At 46.9% G+C, this 21126-nt stretch overlaps 1 protein-coding gene across 4 annotated transcripts in view; it reads right to left on the reverse strand.

Moving 5' to 3' along the window:
* LOC139109361 (R3H domain-containing protein 1-like) overlaps positions 1-20855 on the reverse strand; it is a 28679-nt gene extending 7824 nt beyond the window's left edge. For 2 of the 4 annotated variants that reach the window (XM_070668360.1, XM_070668361.1), the window contains exons 1-5: positions 4078-5563; positions 2085-2278; positions 1080-1354; positions 533-809; positions 35-454 (exon numbers count right to left, since the gene is read on the reverse strand). In XM_070668360.1, coding sequence (XP_070524461.1) covers positions 35-454; positions 533-809; positions 1080-1354; positions 2085-2100 — 988 coding nt within the window. In that variant the 5' untranslated portion in view covers positions 2101-2278; positions 4078-5563. Of the gene's footprint in view, positions 1-34; positions 455-532; positions 810-1079; positions 1355-2084; positions 2279-4077; positions 5564-20682 lie in introns of those variants that run through there. The other 2 variants (XM_070668363.1, XM_070668362.1) reach the window with 2 other exon arrangements.
* Positions 20856-21126: the final 271 nt, after the last annotated feature.

Below are 21126 nucleotides of genomic sequence, written 5' to 3' on the forward strand. Positions count from 1 at the left end.
GAAAATATTAAAATATATCATTTAAATAACGTACCGCGCGAGAGGCATGGTGATGCGCTGTCGTAACTTCCCTGAGACGAATTCTGATGTCTCAGCTTATGCCTAGACCCGGGCCTGCTCACCGAGAGCGTGTTGCCGCATTGTGCCGAGCACTGATTGTTGCAGATATTCAACGTGTTCGGCCTTCGTTGCTCCGATTTGTGATGATTATTTTGGCCGCACGGAGCAAGATTGGTGCTCTTCGGCGAATGCTGCAATGCTTGACCGGATCTAGTTGGTGATACTGGAGTCTGCAGCAGACCTGGCCGTTCATTCTGATTGTTCTTCACACAGTTATTGCACTTCTGAACGATATTCGCGTTAGCAAATTTGGAGCGATGGTTTTCCAATTTATTGCTATTGATCGGAGAAGTAATGCTCTTTGGTGAGTGTACCTGAGAGGGACTAGATTGGCCTATGCAGAACAGTTTCGGAATTAATTAAAACTTTTTACCTTCGAACCGTAGTGGTAAGAAAAAGTAGTCGCGCTTACCATTTCGCGATGGTGTTCGACAGGTCGGCGAAGTCGCCGTGTTACGCATTTGTTTAGGGGATTGAGCGGTACAAAGATTGCTGTTAAACATAGACTCGTTGTTATTGAGCTTCGCATTGGTGGAGTTGGGCGAGAGGCTGCATACGATTTTCTTCTCGCCGTCCGCTGCTTGCGGACTATGCGGCGACGGTGGACCGTTGCCGTGCGGTTCCCGCGGTGGGGACGTCGATTCTCTCATGGCATGGCTTCTAACTAACAGCTTCAGTTTCGTGTTCGTCTAAAATATTAACAATCCTTTAAGTAAAGAATCCTCTTCGTCGATGTATAATACTTTCCATTCGCCGCTCACATCAGACGCAAGGTATAAAGTATAAAAAAATTAATAAATAAAAAATAAACGTTTCGTAACTTTTGATATTTTTCCACGTCTACTATATTTTCGGAACTGCCGGTTTTGACGACTGCTTCCAGCTGTACCTCGAAATCCCGAATAAAAATGAGCAAGCGAAACGGGGAACGGTTTAGTAATGATTAATGGAACACATACCCGATTGCGAAAATTCTTGCTTTCAGTGTCCGACTTGTCGGACGGAGGACAGAGTGACGTGGGACGGTGGAGCGAGTTCGGGGTGGTGCCGACGTTGGTAGCATTCCCGTCTAACATATCCGACTCCGAGACGTCCTGAGATGAACCACCGGAGCCACTTATGGCGAGGCCTTGCCTGGAGGACGGCAGTGAGGGCATTCCTCCTTGCACCACCACCGTGGGACTCTCAGGCCGGTCCTGCGACCTGCTTCCTTTATACACCACTATGCTCGGTACTGAAATCATCAAATGCGTGAAAATTAATTATATTGCTCTCTCATTAAATAAAGAATTACGTAGAACATTACAAAGAACATAGAACAAGCCTTCGCGGTCGATTAGAAAATGATCTTTTCTCGACAAAAATGCTAACTTACTGGTACAATTTTTCCTTAATTTTATTTAATTGTATATAAATTTACTTGGCCGAGGATTAAATTAAAGATCAGTAGATCACGAGAAAAAAAAACACACACAAAATTAATTTTAAAAAATTAAGCCATTCTTTACTTCTTTAATCGTCGATACAAGTGCACTTTTGTTGAAATAAAAAATCAATTTCAAGTTAAAGAATTTGCAGTGAAAGAGACATCGATTGAATGTTTTATTGCTGCCTCGCGTTTTACGACTCTTCAATAATTCTCTATATTATCAATTTTAAATTAAAAAAAGAAAGAAAGTGCAGAGTAAGCAATTTGTGATCGCCGTTTGGGCTCATTTAATTGAGAGCAGGCGATATTTCTACAGCAGAATGTATCAATCTGTGGCATTAAATGAACAATGAGATTCCTCTCATTTCCGACATGCTTTTGCGACCCTGCCGTTCCGTTTCTCTCCCGTGTACGTATGTGCATGTGTGTGTGTATGTGACTACATTTGATGAAACGACGGTATCAGCGCGGAAATGAAGCTAGGCGAAAGATTTCGCGAAAATTTCGAGAACACACTAGTGAAATAGACACTTACTCTCCAGGCGGGCCATGTGTTAAATTGCGTCATGGGGTTACAAGTGCAGTACACCCTGCAACTGGTGGGGGTTTCAACATACACACGCGGGTGCGACTAGCAGTTAGTACGTGAATCTTTCGGGTGGCGTGCAGCACGAGGGGCTGATACTAGGTGCCAGATCACTGCACGTCCACCTTCCAACATCGTATACTCTGTAAGCAGATACAACAACAACGCTCGTAACGTTCTAATTGCAAAGAACGTAAGGAACGTTTTAAACACGAATTTATTTCGCTTCGGTCACTCGAAATAAAAAGAGAGAGAGTGAGAGAGAGAAAAAAAAAAGGGCGCAACTGTCTCGCGAACTTAATCATTCAATTGGTCACTCTTATTTGAAAAATTTATCCGGGGTATCTACTCAACCCTGGAAACCAATTCCCTGGAAATTCTCCGATCTTTCCGATATTTTCGCTTGAACTTTTAAACGAGATTACATTTCCACACGCGAAGCTGGATTTATATTTTAGTCATCGATAATAAAATTTCACGGCTCTTACCGTCTGTAAAATTTTCCACTTTTATAATCGTCTAAAAAAGAAAAAAAAATTTATTTGCGACATTAGATCCAAGGAATTATTAAAAAAAGGCGGGATAACGCTCATAAAATAGGCTCATCGCGTGTCGTAAAATTTACAAGAAGCACCCGACAGGAAGTATTGAAAACGAGAACGAGATAACGCTCATAAAATAGGCATATCGCGTATTAAATTCTCAACAGGTGTAATAACTGGGTGAATCCGTAAATGAGGAAGGATATCAGTACTTAACTATTAAAGATAAATCGAAGCCGTAACGTCCAGACGCACAAAACTTCGTACTTTTGCGTTAAATAATACTTCTGCGAAATGAAAGCCGAGTTTCCGCGGAGAGCGCGCCGATAAAAAGTTTCCTGAGAATTCCAGATTTCTCCGGGTAAATACCCGGTTAATATATCACGCGGGCGCGATAGCGACCGCCGTGTACTCTTGTAATTTATCGTGCGATCTTCAGAAAGCAGTCACGTAGACGTTAAATAATTTCTCAAGAGCCGCGGCAACTATGACGTTACCTGTTGGAAAGCAAAATAAAAAAATTAAAAAAAATTAAAAAAAAAAAAGAATCCGCGATTATTAAAAACTCGGACGTAGAATTGTTACGCAAGTGTAAAAGCTACATTGTATTCTTATGTTAAGCGCGGTAATAATTACGTAGCAAAAGTAAACGGTGAGTTATGAATCACAAGCGGCTATAGGTCAGCGTTGCACCAATGAGTCACTTATTCGCGCGTCGTTACTGGTTTATTAAATGATAGACTCGATTTGATAATGGGACGCGCACGATAATACGGATCGGAAAGTGTTTATCGACTCGTTATCGCGCATCCCCGTGCCCAACAAATTATAAGTCATTACGAAAAGCGGCGCGAGGCTTAATCGCGTTGCGGAGCTGAAATATGATAAACGAGTTTCGCATCGAGCATAATTAGTTCTCGTTAATACGCGATGTATTTTAACTTCTCCCCCCGGTCCTCCCGTCGCGGCGCGAATTTAACCATCCGTGCATCGGACGTCCGGCAAATCACCGCCGATGTAATAACTGTGCCGTGTTGATAACGCGCGGAGCATTTCACGCGTGAACAAAGCGCGTGTCGCACGAGCGATAACGCCGAGCATCGGCGTGCATCACGGAATTTTATTAATATTATTTTATGTATTATTAATCGCTCCCTTCCACCGACGATCAAATTGCGATTTGATCGAGCCGCGGGCTCGCTGATTTACGGGCCAGCGGAGATTTCGATCCGCAGCACAATCGCGGAACGGAATCTCCGCTGCGGCCGCGATTAAAGCTCGCGATAACGACAATCGCTGAGAAAAGGCGGAAAGCGGCGAATCGTCGATTATCGCGATTCGCATACAAAGCAAAGCCGGAAGGACTGGGAGAGATTCCTCCCCCTTGCGGTCCAACGAACCTCCAGTTAAACTCGGCGGTCTCCATAGCGGCTAATTGCGAAAGCGCGCGTATCATCGCGTTAAATTTAAACCGGAAATGCGACTGCGGACGTTCCGCGGTGCTCGTGTGCCACTCTTCCTCCGCGCTTCTGCCGCATTCCTCCTCGCGACGCGGATAAATTTATCTTCCATTCTCAGCGACCACGCGCCGATCGCGAGCCGCCTTCGATCGCCGTCGATCAGTCACGACGCACATCTTTCCGTTTTCTTCGGTCCCCGATTCCGCTTTCCTCGTTTATCCTCTTCCTCGCGACCAACGAAACAACGTCCCGTCCGTACTCAATGACTATTGATCGCTGTGCAGATCGGTCATCTGTTCCCGCTTCCACCAGCCGTTTTCATTCAACCCAACTTTTCACACGCTCCCCCGCCCGCAGTTTGCGTCAGCTTGATCCTCGTTTCAACGTTCTTTTACGCGGGATGAAACTGAAACGATCAGGATGGTATCCTCTTCGAGCCGTATTTGCGATTAACTCGCGTGTTCCACGTAACTTTCTGTCCGACACTGATTGTAAAATGATGCCACGATGTGCTATCGACGGGACGAGTTACGGTCTACCGCCGATAAATAGTTGACAAACCTTCTTTCTCCTCTCTCTTTTCTCTCAGTCTCTTTTCGTTGTTCGGATCGTCGCGGGAATACCCTCGAATAACTCTCACTCTCGTAAAAGCTATTGCGAGAATTCGTCGACGCGGTCTCCGTCTCAGGAAATACGACGATGAACCGGAAAAAAGTCGGTGGAAAAGTCGACGATATCTTCGTTGTGGCAGGAAGTGTCTGCGAGCCGCAATTACGGCTCGGGATTACGGCTCAGCGTCGAATTTTTGCTGCAGCCGGTTACGTCCCGCAAAAATCTCACGTGAGAGCTTCCCTCGAAGACGCGAGGATTAATTAACCGGAAGACGTCGATCGGATTGATACGGATTTTGCTCTCGTGGATTCTTAAAAGTGACTCCAGCGGAATAATCACGATATCTCGATCTCGTTTTTCACAGGCTACCGCGGAAGCTGCTGACAGAGTCCATTGACAGAAAAGTTTACGTCGGGTCGGATCATATCGCGCTACTACTACTGCATCATGCCGGAGGGCCGCGATCACGTCCCTCGATCGACGATCGATCAACGATCCTTAGGTGCGATCGAGGGCGGAAATGCGGGTCCACCGCCGCGACCTTCCGGCCGCGATTACTCGCCCGCTCGCGGGCCGAGGAGGGCAGAACTTTGGCAAGACTTCGCGGCGTCTCGAAAATAGCAGAACGCTCCTCTCTCCCTCTTCCTCTTCGTCCCTTCCGCGTGCGGGACCTGGTAACGTCGGCACGTTTCTCTTTCGTGCGTGATGCACGCGCGTGGACCGCGGAACCGGAAGCGCGACTCTGTGCGGGGAGGAAAAAACGAAGCGAGCGACGGCACGGAGAACGCAAAGGAGCGCGGGTCACCGTAGATTCAGCGACGCTGATGTGAGAACCTGGACCAGCCACAAGCTCCGTCGAGCGTAACGTCGCGTCGCCGCGGTACCGCTTTGCGCGAGAGACTGAGAGAGAAGCGCGCGCGCGGCGAACGGCTCACCCGGGTCGAGAGAGAGAGCGGCAAGGGGGTAGCTGGCACTTCGGAGGGAATGAGAGCGTCGCGAAACCGACGAGGAAGGCGGAATGAGGGAGATAGAGAAAGAGAGAGAAGAGGCGCGAGTTGGTGACGCGAGAAAGACGAGGAGACCTCGAGCTTTCTCTCCTGCCGGAGAATCTCGAGGGGAGGGTGAAGACAGAGAGGTCCTCATAACCGAAGGGTGCAGTCGAGAGAGATGCAGAGGCAAGGACAACGCGGGGAGAGGGCGATCGGGATGATCGGACAGAGACGGCAAATCCTGACGAACAGAGACGAGTAATAACGGGGAGATAAGAAAGGGGCGAAGGGGTGTACGTAGCAGTCAAGTGCACGCGTGCGCGCGTACCCGGGGTACATCGCTAAACCTCCGGTACGGGAGGAGGGTAGGCTAGGGGGTGGTTTCGGGAAATTATTTCGAAATGTAAATATCTGCGTGCATTATCGCTGTTTATTACGCGTATACTTATTGCGGGGGAAGAAACGAGGGAAGGGCCTCCGTTTCAACCCTTTCCCACCCACCTCGTAGCAACAATATGTACACACGTGCGCTGGAAACGGAGCGGCTTTCTCTTCTCCCCCGGCAATATTGATCGGCCGATCGTTTTGACAATAGTTTTGGGAAAAGCAAGCTCTGCGGCATCGAGAGCCGGACTTATTACACCGCGCGCAAGCCCCAACCATTAGTTTATTCAAAACGACTAGGTCTTTTACGGTAAATGTTAAAGGTATCACGCCCGGGGGGCAATGTAGTTTACAACGCGGCAGCCTCGTGCTTGCTTTGAGCTTCAGACTGTCGGCGAGCATTCGATCTTTAAAGCCCTGTCACAATCATGTCGCGCGGTATCCCGAGGCTGTCGATAGCCTCCTCGCCTTGCTGAGAGACGTCACCGCATCTGCATTTTTTTTCTTTTTTCCCTTTCTTTTTTTTTTTTATTTTTTTATGTTCTCCATCGTCGCTCTTCTCATATGTCGCATAGGCGAGATTGAAACCGTTTCGCACACAAAGGCTGGCAAGTGCTCGGTCGCGCTTAATTATAAAATAAACCATGAGATAGGACACGCCGTCGTGATTTTTTCATTCTCGTATTTTTGTTGGGGAAGGATCGACCTTCGTGGCGCGGTCGTTTAATCGTTAAACGCGAGAAAACGGCGAAAGCGCAGGGTGAGAAAACCTTCTTGCCCCACATTCGTGAGTTTCGCTCGCTCCTGCGAACGGAGTCAGCACGCGTGAGGAGCGTGTGCGCGCGCACGTGCAACCGAGTGCGAATGGTGTCTATGACCCATATAACACGCCCAAGCGTAACTAGGTCGTGCACCCCTGTGTTCCCTGGAATAATACAGGGTGTCCCGCACAAAAAAAAAAAAAAAATATATGTCACTGCGTATCGATTCGCGAGCAATCTCGTCTAAAAGAAAGCCCTGCTCGAACAATAGTACAAAGAAAAAGAAAAAAAAAAAGTTTTACAACGAGGATATTTATTAAACAAAGTGCTCAATTAATTGAATCAAAATTTAAAAAATATTAATAAATAAAACGGGATCTTTAGACGGATCGAAACGATATCCCGGAAGAAAGAGAGGATTAAAAAGACTTTTCCTCTTCTTCTAGAGCACAGCTCAAATTGCAACATATTAGCGATATTAGAGAAGTATCAAGTTGGATATAAAGAACACATTGTTCGCGCGAAGTTGATTTTATCAGGACCTGAGGAGCACGAGAGCAGAAGGTGCTCAGTTTACTGTCGATATCCCGGTTTCCCCGCGCAAATATCTTCCCCGCAGCACTAAAAACCACTCTCCCCGTGATAGAAATCGATCGCGAGCAAGAGCGACCGCGGGTTTACGCGATGCGGGCGGAAGAGAAGGATAAGAGATACGAGCGCGAATCTCCATCCATCCAGGAAGTAAAATCTGTGATTAATTGGGATAATTTTATCGCGATTATTAATCGACAAACGTTGAGAGACGTTCGCCGTGACTGAACTTCGAAAAAGACTGTCGTTTTTGACAAGATTAATATAATCTTGAAACAGTAAAATATCAACGGACTATAAATTTACATGCGAATGTCTATAAAAGCTTTCCTCAAAAAAATTTAATTTCTTAAATTACTCGAAACTTGAAAAAGATTTTATATTCCTATGTGCCTAAGCTCGTCCAATAAAATGTAAAAAAATTTATTTTCGGAATTAACGAAGAAATTTTCTCTTGCTTAGAGTTTAAGTAATTTTTTTAGGCGACATATTAATCTATCGATATATTAATGTTATGTATGTACAGGTGCTGTATAATTGACGGAATACCAAGTAATAACGTCACGATCTCCTGCTGGAAACACGTTCGCACGACGGAGTCAGCGGCTCCTAATTCCGAGGTCTAACCCAATTTCAACGGGATGACCTAGGAGCGCAGATACAGTGGAACACAGGTACGGAGCAGGATATTTCGCAGGAGGCGTGGGACGAATCCGCGGGACGATAAAGAGAGGACGAGGAGCCGACTCCAGAGGCTGTCCCGTCAAGAGAGAGAAGGTGTAGGCGGCGGGGAGGAGGTGCGTCCCGTTCAGTTTTAGCGATACCAGTCCGATGCACCCCCTTGTCGCCATGGAAACGACCTACTCTCCCTGGACGGACGCGCATCGGGCACCCTCGCGCGCAAGAGTTAAACATTCGAATAAGGATATCCGCACGGGCGCCCTTTGAACTCTCCTTTTCTCCCGCTTTCGCCCACCCCCGATATATCTCGTCGCAGCCGCTGCAACCCCGTATTTAACGCCGGCGGCCACCTGTGGATAAATACTTGATACGCCGCTCGACTGACCGCGTCGCGAAACCTAACGAGTCGAGCGCGATCGAAACACGCCTCCTCGGTCTTTGCACTTTAGGGACCCGTAACTTCCTTATCTCTTTCCAGGCTCCCGGCGAGACTTCCCGAGTTCCGCGAACCGCGTCAGTCTACCTACCTACGAAATACGTTTCAAGAGCAACGACACGGCGGACGCGCGTCCGCTTTAAAATTGGTACTCGCCGTCGGTTTTGCAATAATCATTCGACGCGACGGCAGCTGCGTCTCGGCATTGTCTGCTCGCGGATCGCGGAGTGCGTAAAGCGCGTCGGATATCGTCACAAGACGAGACGAACGGTCTGCCTTCGTTCCAACTTGCGGATCGCCGGCGCGCGTATCTCACACTCGACGAAGAGAGATGTGTGAACGAAACGTCGTAGCCTCCAACGGAGAGGATCGAGGTATAATCCACCTCGATACACGATTGCTCAATTAGAGCGCCGCGCGATGCCAAACGAGCCCGTGAGCACGTTTCCTCTTCGAAATATATACCCGGGGAGGTTCGAAAATCCGGAACGTCTCCAAATTATCTCGCTCGCGAGGGGCGAGATCGAAGGGGTGGTGATTCACGCGCGTGGGTATCCCGCGAGGGAGGCACCCAGCTCCGAAACGAAGCGCGATCTAATCGCTTCTATTCAGGTCACCCGCTATAGCGGTCGACTCGGATACCGACCTGGGTTGCTGAACTCCATGACCTATATATCGGCAAATAGGTCAGAGAATAAACGACGAAGACGTTTACGGGACTCATCCCCTGGCGGACCGAAGCTGCCTTTGTGGCTTTCGGTTTTATGGACAGCGTTACGTTTCCGTTCGATCATAAATAACCGAGCGTACCTACATATAGGTCCTCGCGTTTTTGTCAATTCTAAGCTCGGGCGAGTTTCATCGGGGAATTAAACCGGGAACCGAATAAAATATAAACGAAAGCCCGGCGAAGACGAGATGCCGGGGGTGAGAAAAGCTATTAACAAATATGTTCCGTCGAAATTTCATGGAAAGAGAGAGCTGTTACGATAGAATCCTCTTAGTTTCCGACGCGGCCAGCGAATAACGGCGGTACTTCCCGCTGCAAAAAGATTAAAACGAGACCCGCTTGCCCACGTCGTTCCGATAACAAATGTGAGACGAGATTGTGAACAAGATGTAGAGCGCGAATGTGTTGATGTCGCCTCTCGCCCGACAATTTTCCGCGACAAACAGGAAAGAAATAAGAGTCCCTGAAACGTCACGCGAGCGCAGCGGCGGTTCCATTAGAATTCCACCGAATGCTGCGGTTCTTTCGAAAAAGAACAGCTTGGCGATAAAATAAAATAGCATGTTAACAAGATCTGTGCGTTCCTAGTCATGTGAGATGCAGCGAATAAATGCAGCAGCGAGCGGTAAATAAATTCTATCTGATCGAGACGCTGGTTGGAATTAGTTTAAATTCACCTTGAAATCTATTTTCGGAATTTAGATCAGCGTAACGAAAATTTTTAATCGAGTATTTCCACGACGATCGCCGAGAAAGATCATTTATTTTCCCACGGCGAGGAATTCCTGGAGCGGCAAGGGGCAGCGAGGGAAAAAAAAAAAAAGACTGCGGTTTCCGCCTGCTTTGACGCGTTCGGGAAACCCGGCATAGACGGTAAGCCTAACTTCCCCTCCGGGTTCTAGCGTTCTCTGACATATTCAAGCCCGTAAGATCAGCGAGCGGAAGACTTGCTTCGCGCCTTCCGCGCCGACCCGACCGCCGTGGTCGGCCGGCCGCTATTTATAATGAAAATATTTTCGCAACCACCGCCCTGCCGCGCGCCGCCGACCCGACACCGACCGGGACTGCCCACATATCCATCGACGGATACACGTCTCGACGCGCTTTTAGCGCGCTTACGAGCGTCGATCTCTCGTAACGTGACGTCTTTTTCTCTCCCCATCGCACGTCCTCCCGGCGCAGGCACAACCCTTTCCCGCGTTGCAGCGGCGCATCGCGCGTCAAGCAATATTGAAATAAAATTAAACCGAGTATCCCGAGAGATGGAAAAATCTGCACGGGCCAAATCCTATTAACAACTTCCGCGAATCTTCGTGGCCTTTAACGCTTCTCTCGATTAAGTTCCTCGGGCTGCCGTGAACGCGCCGGCAGCAACAGCGGTCTCGCGAAAATTATCGGTTTATCGTAAAAATAATCGAGGAGATAAAGGATACGCGAATGCACCTTTTATCGATAAGCACACAACCGTCTCTGACGTCTTTGCTGACCCTCTGCCCTCCCGCCGTTTCTCCCCGGGCATTCGCGGGGTGATTATTAATCGGCCGGCGGCGTTATTAACGCGATCCCCCTTTTTTTTTCCCTCCCCCTCCCGTCACGCCTTGCGGCGCTGTTTCACGGGCTTCCCCGGGTACGAGATTTTTTTTTTTTTTCCCCGGTTGGCTCTCGATCGTCGGATCGTGTGTTTTTACAGTCGGCCGTAAAAATAAATGCCGCGATCGTTGTATTTTTATCGTCCGGGCAGAAGTTCGGGTTCACTCCCGCGAGACGACGGGATTCGGTTTCGATCTTGCTGAATCTCGTTCGCGGTCGCTGAGGGGAAAAAAAAAAAATTGACAAGCGAGGGAAGCGGACGATGAAACGTCACTTCGCGGACGAGCGCACGGAAAGAATGCGCCGAAATTGGAAGCGGGCGCGCGAAAAGATGTGCGGTTTCCGCCACGCGTGGACCGCAGTGAGCGCGGATCAATACTGGCCGCGTGCCGTTTCTCTCTTTCTCTTCCTCCGGCTGACAAGTTGCATTTACTGTCATCCTGATGATTCAACGTTGACAGCCCCGCGTTCAGACTCCATTAAGCTCCGAAACCGCGCGCGATCCCGCGTGAATTTTCCACCTGCGGTCGAATATCCCTCCGAACTTTAACAATTATCGCGAAGTCGAACGGTTTCAATTGTGCATAAAGTAACGCTGGGGATTATACTTGGATATTAATCTCGTGAAATTTGAAATTGAGTGAACAATGAAATCCGCGACTAAATGAGTAGCGAAACCACGCGGGCGATCAACCGTTCCGCGAAAGTTTCTCGCAAATTGTGATATACTCGAGCCGATCCTTTTCTTCGCTCTCGTAGGTTCTCGTGTCACTCGATAATTTATCGGTGAAAATTAAACGGCGCACGGAGAGAGGCGGGGTGAATTAAAACTGACGTCTGACACGCGAGATGTATCTACGCGATTTTCCGCGGAGCACTCGATTAATTGGACGCCTTGGAGAGAAATTTAAAGGAAAATTTTTCACAAATAAAATTTAAATCGCAAAAGCGTCACAAGAGTAATTACGTATTAACGCCACAGGACATTTGTTAATAACATTTCCTCTCCTTTTCCATTTCGTCTTGTATAAAATAGAATTATTACGTTTCCTCGCAATTAGATTATCACCAAGCTGCCACCCAAAGAAAAAAAGAAAAAAGAAAAAAAAAATAATCGACTGTCTACCTTTTTACCGTCGCGAACCGCTCGAGGGAGATTGAATAACGTTGGCTTATACCCCGGGAAGAATGATCGCTCTTGGCTCGCGTTCAGAACTACGTCAAGATGATCTCTGACGCCAGCATCAATGAAAGAACGTGAAGATCTCCAACGACCGAGAAGTTTATATCTCTCTGTAGGCCTGACCAAAAATACCGGACGTGAATTAACGTCAACACGATTTTCGCAACTATTTGGCAGCGGAAGCTTCGACAGTTCTCGCCATAATCGGCATAAATATGATTTAAAGGTCGGTTGTACGATCGACGACACTTTTAATATTAAAAAAACACTTTTGCTAGTTACACAAAAAATATTACTTCGCGAATTATATATTACTTTGCGTTATAAATGGCAAAATTTTAAAACACTACCCCTTCGGGAAACATTTATTGTTCAATAATGACGTATTTCATATTTCGTAATTTGAAAGGTGGAAAATTATTCGCTCGTGAATTTGTCCGAGAAATAAACGTCTTTATGCTTGTTGTGCGCACTTTGATGTATCTAGCTACTTGTTTTCGCCAACAATCGTCGTAATTTTTAATAAGAGAACCTGTCAGTATTCACGGAAGTGAATCCAACCATTAACCGCACTTACAAGTGGCATGCAAGTACGGCTTTCTCTCTGTCTTTACATTACTGTAATATTAAAATGTTTTACTGCCTCTTCTATTGACTCGAATCGAACGCACGTGACGCGAGGAACAGACACGTGCACGACAAAGATAAAATATTTATTTCGTAAAAGTCTGAAGATTGTAAAATCTTCAAAAGAAAAAGCGAGATTCGCATAAAGTATCTGAACTCGCAAAATTCCGAGTTACAAAATCGCGATAAAAGCGTAAATATCTTTTTAACGCACCAATTAAAAAAAAAAAAAATATTTAATAACTAACATAATAAATGTGATCGAGTTAACGATATTCATCAGTGAAATAGCTAACAAATTACGCTTGGATCCATAGATAACCATATTTTTTTTTCTCTGAGTATGCGAACTCCCGGGAACAAAGAATAATAAATCAATGTCATTGTAAGAAATTCTTTGATTATACGATACGTAGATACCCGCGAGGGACAATGCAACGCGAGAGAACTTCCACGGTAGTTCCATATATCATTTTCCCGAATAATTATCTCGAAGATATGCCGATTGCCTCATAAAATATTCACACGATAAACGCGCGTGAACCGCGGTCGTTGCATCGCAAGAGCAAAGACACCGAGGAGGTCGGGACTAAGACCATCATTTTATGGAATGCGGAAAAGTTCCGTAAGTTCTGTGGGTAAACGACCAGATGTGCCTTAGAACTTTATAAGAAATCCGACCCGAGAAAACGCGCGTGATAGGTAAACAGGGTGCGCTTAAGAAATAAACAGGTTGTCGAGGCCCAACAAATTATTAATTATTTAAAATGTTAATTAATTGTATCGTTACGTTAATTGAATTCACGGTCGGGTCGTTCTGACGTTCGCGAAAAATTTCCACGTGCGTCACACGTCGGAGCGTTAAATTTGCCAAGGGTCTATTGGCGCAATCACGTGTTTCCCGCAGTTCTTGATACCTGATCGAAAGCTCGCCCTTCGTAAACATGCACGCGATAATAAATGCAAATGCGGATCCACGTGCACGCGATAGAGTTAACGCAAATTCGCGAATCGATCTCCGCAATATTTTCCCGATATCTGCCGATAGCCACGTGGGAGTGAAAATATTTCAGCGAAAGGGAAAAGAAAGAAAACGTTGAGGTCAAAAAATTTTCCGGAAAAAGAAAAAAAAAAGAAAAAAAAAACGAGAGTCACAATGGACCGATTCCGAGACACACGGTAAGTAAAATATCGCGTCGTTGCTCTTTTCTCTCTCAATTCCCCAGGCTAGTGGCATTTCACGGCTGAAATCCGATGAACTATCGGCCTGGTTTTTCTATCCGCGGCACACCGGTCGCCGGTATAATGAAGGAACAATGTGATTTATCCAGCTTGTCGGATGACTCAGAAGCCAGCCTGACGAACGGAGTTTCTTATGCGCCGTTTTATATCGTCGCAGGGGTTTAATTGCACGACGACTAATAATATATCTGTCAATTAATTAAACGACAACTCCGGCCTGACAATCCGGTAAGCAGCCCGAGAATAGACAATGATCCGATGACGAAAAGCGGATGGGAAAACACCAAAATGCGCTAATTATAAAATGCTAAATAATTCAATCAGCTTGATCGAGAGATATAACCCGGTGATGCATCTGTCAATGACGTGCCGGAGGTAATAGACCATAGGTCAAGCCGCGTCGAAATGCCTGGCGCGTTACTTTTGTCACCGTTGCGGTCACCTAATGGCTGTAATTTCGATCCCGCGGCGAGTGAGTCAGAGAGTACCTAGGAAACACCTATGCGCGTACATCGGCAGGCTTAAATAATAGCCAAGTCATATTAGCGACAAAGTTGCAGGTCGATTTTATCGTAGGCTATACATCGGTTAATGTATCGCGGGACTCGACCGTCATTAAAAGACAGTCAATTTGCGAGATCAACGAACGTAACACGTACACGAGGCTGTTCGAAGTATTTTACGGCCGTTGTATGTGCCATTCAGTTGAATAAAAAAAAAAAAAAAAAAGTCTTGGTAAATCGCGCGCGATAAAAAGAATAAAATCTGACCTCGAAGAGCAAGAAAACTCCACGCCAGCCTTAAAAGTCTCTCATCTGAATAAATCGATAAATTAATTTTGCAGGAGACAGTGGAGACATTCGGTTTCGGTAAAATAAGATCGTGTATTTGCGAGTCTATCGTATGTCTCTCTTTCGTACAAATCGATTTCGTCTCGTTATTCTTGAGGTATAAAAATATCGCGATGGGAGCATCATAGAGCGCGGAGCTTTCAAATATCTTGTGCCTTTGAGATATCTCAGTTGTATAAAAGATAATAATCATTTGGACGTACGCGCGGCTTTATAACGGCAGAATCATGTAAAAGAACATTATCACTTTTCTCTCCCCCGGCAAATCGTAGACCCACGTGCCTATCCGCGGCAGTCGCTGATAAATTGCGCACGCCACGCGACGGCATTCCCCGTGAAAGGGTAAGGGGGGAGAACCGGGACGTGCAGTGATCTAAATTACCCCCCTCAGCCCTTCGAGGCGAGATATCCCGTGAGATATCGTAATGGCGGGTAAATCATCAGATATCGTCGACTGACGAACTTGACCTTCACCTCCGGCCGAGTACCTTCGATCGAGACCGCAGGGCGGGAATTCCCTCGAAGGACGGCGACGCCGAGGTACCTCACCCCGTTCACGGGACACGCGTGACGCGTCCCTACCCTCCACGTGCTCCGCGTTTTACTCGCGATAATCGAAGAGGCGACGCGGAGCGAGGCGTTTCGTCGGCGGTAGTCGCGCGCGCCCGAAAAATTGGCACCCACCCCTACCGAAATCCCGTAATTTGCCCCTAACGTAACCACGCTCGTGCTCCCGCGGATCGATCCGACCGCGATTCAGCGAATCCCCGCGTGTGAGTCATCTTGCTGCCTCGCCGCCACCTTCGTTCACAACGACCTTGGAAAAATAAAGACATTGGCCACACGCGCGCGCGGATTATCGATATAATTTATACGAGCGATAAGCGGCCCCGGGTTTCGCCGAAATTCTTCCGGCCGCTCGATCGGAAGCCACGCGATCCGGAAATAAAGGGGCACCCTGCCGCGAAACCGGTAGAGCTCTGCGCCGCAAGTGACTCGAGTAACTCGAGGTATCGGTGAGATAGAAATCGTGACGATGTACCCAAAAAAAATTGTTCCTTTTAAACGGAATTTTTTTTTTCTTTTACGAGACACATCTTATTTTGAGGTCTGTAAAACAGCAAAGTTCGTGTAATCGCGACTTGATTTCTTTTTTATCTGTTTTATTACTACCTTGCACGGGAATCGTGTTATTGGATTCTCTTTGTTGCACGAAATGTACCTTTGTCACCTATAAAAGCTCGCGGGTCCGAAATAGAAGATAAATTACGCTCGCTGACATAAACGAAGTTGTTTCGACCGCAAACCGTGGATATTCTACAAATAGTAATGTAAGTGAGACTTGTATAAGAGTTAGATATATATCGTTAAATACCGAACAGAAATAGCGTCCGCATATAACGACGTTTCCCGAAATATGTCACTCTATAGAATTCTGACGAGTAAACGTCCTACAAATAATGACGGTTACGTAGTAGTTAAAATACGTCACGGGAAGCTCAAGAACAATTTTTAATTTAATTTCTCAAATCCATTTTGCGGGAACAACATCTTGTAATTTATCGGCATCGTTTTCTCAATTAAGAAAAGATATATAAACTTCGCTAACGTTTTACCTACTCTCAAAAATAAAGATAAGCGAGAAACTTATTCCGACAATGTGGCAGGAATTTCCCCCGGGGCGAATCTTCCGCTCGGTTATCCTCCGGAATTCCGCGGGGGACCGGCAGAAGTGACGCAAGGTCCGATCAAACACGGGCTGTTACAACTCGCGCGGAGTTAACCCCGCGTACGACCATAATGCGATCGCATCACTCGCGCCGCGTCCGGTCTAACATCGAGTCGCGCCACTTCGCGACTTGGCGATTACGTTAATTAGCGACCGCGAAAGATCTTAGACGCGAAAGTCGCGAGATCTTAATTAATTTATAAAACCGGCGAATAGAAGCACCCGATAAAACGGCTAAAATCCCGACACCCGCGGATTAGCCGATTGGAGAACGGTCGGCGTCAGCGAGACGCGGTTCCGGCGGGGCCGGATTAGTTTCGGCGAACCGTTAAAACTATCGATTGCCGCTCGATACGCTAAAAAAAGAAACCTCACCGCCACGGGTCACGCCACACGGTGGTAATTTGTTTCGACGGCCGGTGCGCGATGGTAGTAGGTGCGCCGAGGAGTCGGGAAGCCGACAAGGCCAGCCGAATTGCGTCTTCCTCTTTCAAGGATTCGCGCCGAAAGTCGCGGCTTAAAAAAAAACCCGTCAGCAAGCGGCATGCATTAACGTGACGCATTTCCGGCTCGACGCGAAATGTGCGAGAGAGAGGAAGAACGGGACGAGAATCGTATAAATATCACGCGCCGGCACGTTCGGCACGCGATCCCAGCTGAGAAGGGAGGAAAAAAAAAGAAAAAAAAGAAAACAAAAGGCTGCCCTACGAAACGTACGGGATCCTCAAAAATAAACCCAAAGCCACATGCAGCCTTGATCCTCGTGCACGCGAGGCCGGCGCATAATGTGCTACGAAGAGCGATTTACGGGCCCGGGAAAAGGTCCGCGATTTACGACCGAGATTGCACATTCCGCTCGGATGGCACACGCACCCCCCCTAAAATTAGCATGTCTCGGACTCATCCAACACGTTTTTCTCGTCCGCCAAACGCTCAGAGACGACGTAAACGATTTTTCCAACTGGTACCGAAGTGATAACTACGAAAAGTAAACGGGGGCGAGGAAAACGAGGGGTCTCCGCTCGCGATACTCGTGAGACAAACGAAGGACGAGAAGGGACGGCAAAATAAATTTCCACCCTCTGTAGCGCGTATACATAGCTTGCGACAATTTTACGACTCGGCGCGACTCGAAAATAGAAGGAAACTGTTACCTTACGTCGCGGGTCCTCGCGCAGGAAAGGAATTACTCGTACTCGAAGGGTCGGTCGCTTATCACTAAGCGCGACGCCCGGCGAAAAGGTCAGAATACAATCTTGCGCATTTAACTGATGATTTGACTGCGCATTTAACTTTTGCTCGCGATGCCGAGCATTTCCCGCGCGAGTTCCACCCCCTTTTCTCATCGACACATTGATACACGGCGGGAGGATCACCCTCGTTCGGCGCTGAACGCACGTCGACGATACCTATCTCGGCTAGCCCCCCCTCCCCCGCGTGCGAGGGGTTGCAACCCCCGAGATTCGAGGGTCTCGCTCCCTTTTCCCCGTGGCAGCGCGGAAACCTGGGAACGGCGCTGCTCCTGCACCTTCCTGCGCACCTGCAAGACCGACCCTTTCGCTATAAGGGAACGTCCGCACAACCCCTTTCCCTCTGCGGTCGTCCACGGACGCGTAATACGTGACGTCGGCAGGAGGATGGCGACCGGAAGGGGACGGGTGGAGGGCGACCGAGTGTTGGTGGGGTAAAGCCATAAAAGTAGGGCAGTAGTGCGGTAGAGCAATCAATAGAGGTTGGATCATGGTAGGGTAGCGGGAGGAACGGGAGACGAGGGGCATGAAACCGGAGTGCAAATTTGGTGACGCTTGTAGAAGAAGGACAGGTGGGAGGCAAGGGTGGCCAAAGAGATATTCTCTTCTCTCTCTTTCCTCTACCTCGGAATTCATTAATCCTCATAAACCACCCCGAACGAGCGGCTTCGTACAAAAGACTCGAATAACGCCGGTCTTTTTTTTTTTTTTGCGTGAGTACAACATTCGTGGCTGAGATGTATAGAATTTCGTATCCGCAAGCGTATTGTTAAGGGGTGTTTATTAATGGCGAAAAACGCAACCCGGTTTCGCGTCGATCGAAACTCAAAGCATGTTCTTTCTTTCTTTCTTTCCTTTTTTTTCTTTTTTAATTATAATTTTTTTTTTTTTTATTAGACTCGCAAAACCTGTTTCTTCAACTTGAAATTTTTCCCCTCGGTACTCTTTTCAAGAACTATCTATTAATTCTGTAAGCTGTTGTCTTTGTTTTTACCACGAGGCTGCTAATCTGGTCTATCATCTCCCCCTTTTCATCTGAACTTGAACAGACATGTAGAGACAGATTGAGTGAAATAACGGCGCGCATAGAATACCAGATTTTCGATCGCGAATTGATTCGAGTGTTTATTGACCTTTCGTAAAGGTCTGTTTGGAGGACCCTTAAAAAAAGAGGAAAAAAAAAATCTCACATACGAATAATCGATTACGAGCGGTCTGAGAGTAATGTACTTTGCATAATTCAATTTCATATTTAAGATATCGCCTTCAGTTTTATCACGGCGGTCTCAAAATTCCACCCAGTACCGACTAGATAATATATCACCTCGAGATTAAACTCAGGATCTTCGGTATAAATTTGAGAGGACTGAATATCGGAAACGGATAAGGTTTATCGCGGTGTCGATCGCGGTACTTGCGCGGCTCGCAAATCTCGTCCCTCAACGGCCCCCCCCAAAATTCGATCAAAAACCTTACTTATACGATTACGGAGATAAATATTTCGCCTTTGAAAAGATAAACTGACTTGGATTTACAATTCCGAATTTTGCCGGCTAGTTCGCTCGTGCTGGCTATCTTCTCTTAGGACGAAACTATACGACCTGATCTTTATCCTCGCTTTTCAACCCTTAAATGCGCAACTCTACATATGTAAAGTGATATGTTCCGCTAATCCTCTGGAGATTAAAGTAAACGTGCAGCTTGGCGAAAACAAGGAAGATATAATCAAGTTGAATCAATTAGGAAAAGGAGTTCTAATACGTAAAGCAAAATTTTTTTTTATATTTTTCAAGATGTCTTATGCGATAATTATTTATTTAAAAGATTAATATACTTGAAACTAGGGAAACTTGCGCATTCAAGAATTAAGTCCCGAGTATGAGATCGCAATCGAAAAGATATCTACACGAAAAAGCTTTCTTTCATTAAACCTACTTCTTTCGTAGGACTTTACGAACAGCTGTCTTCACTTTCTTATCTCATTCTCTTTCTTTAACTCACTAAGTCGCACGTGCGCGCGGATCTCGGTTTATCTTTTCAATTCTTGATTTTTATCTTACGTTACTTGTAATTAATGTTAATTTCTTTCTCTAAATTGTCTTTCCATTTAACGCAAAACACGTTTCTAATGTACATCATAACAAATTAAATTAAATTAAATGTGCCTGATTTCTTTTAAATTAATTCCCACTCTGCTTAGCTCCATTTACTTACTAATCTGTATTTTTTAATATACAAGTTGATCTTCACACAAAATTTAATACTGCTTAAAATCAATGCTGTCGTTCTCACTCGGAATAATTAAAAAAAAAATAAAAAAACCAGAAAATTAATATCAAAGCATCTCAAGAAAATGTGACCAAGAGCGAACTTGGATTTCGCTCAACAAATAAAAAATCGGCCAGGCGGCAGATTGAGCGTCGCGAATACACTTGTAATCGTCAAAACGACGCCGAACCAGGACGGTGCGTGCATGCGTCGAGACCGCGTGCGTACCAACCAGCCGACCGACCGTCCGTCCGTCCGTCTGTGCGTCGCGGAACGACTCGAGGAGCCTCGCGCACGTCTCACGCCGGAACGAAAGAGGTTATGATGCACCTGTCGATCCCGCGACGCAACGAAATCGGACGGTACGGACGGTGAAGATTCGAGGTGCGTCGAGTGCCTAAAGCGAACAATGATCCCCGGGACCAGATCTCGTTCCGCGATCGGCGATCACCCAACGGGCAAAGTGTTTCCCCGCGGCCGCGGGGAGAGAGAGGGACAAGAGTTCCGTGGAAAGGAAAGACGTGCACGACGCCACGCACGGCACCGTCCTGTGGCCCCGTCCTGTTTCCCGGCAAAAATCTAGCGTGTCGGAGAATACTACGATAACATAACGTTACTCACCTAGCTCCGCGTACGCCCACGCCGCAGCTTCACCATCTCGTCGACGATTCTCATCGCGCCTCGATGTCCTCCCCCTCGCCCCTGGGAGTATTGTTGTCCTGCGCTTTTTTGAAAGTACCGAACTATACCACTGTCGCCATCTGCCAACAGTCAAGCGAAGAGTGGAAGCTTAGCCACCACTGGATGGATTACACAACGAGACATCCGTCGTCTTCAACTGCACCAAGTGCACTGGACTCGGCGCTCCTGCCACCGCCGCTAGAAAGAGAAACACACTGAACTGAAGTTGGCTCGAATGTTCCTAGCGAACCGATCTGCGAATCCAACCAGCACTAAATAGGGCGAATATTTGAAAATGCTTATGAATTACTCTATTCGTTATTATCAAAGATTAATTTAATTAAAGGACTTTAATCATGTTGTTTTAGAGTGAATTTTGAGCCA

Source organism: Cardiocondyla obscurior, linkage group LG17 (genome assembly GCF_019399895.1).
Source record: "Cardiocondyla obscurior isolate alpha-2009 linkage group LG17, Cobs3.1, whole genome shotgun sequence".
In the NCBI taxonomy this organism is placed as follows: Eukaryota; Metazoa; Arthropoda; class Insecta; order Hymenoptera; family Formicidae; genus Cardiocondyla; species Cardiocondyla obscurior.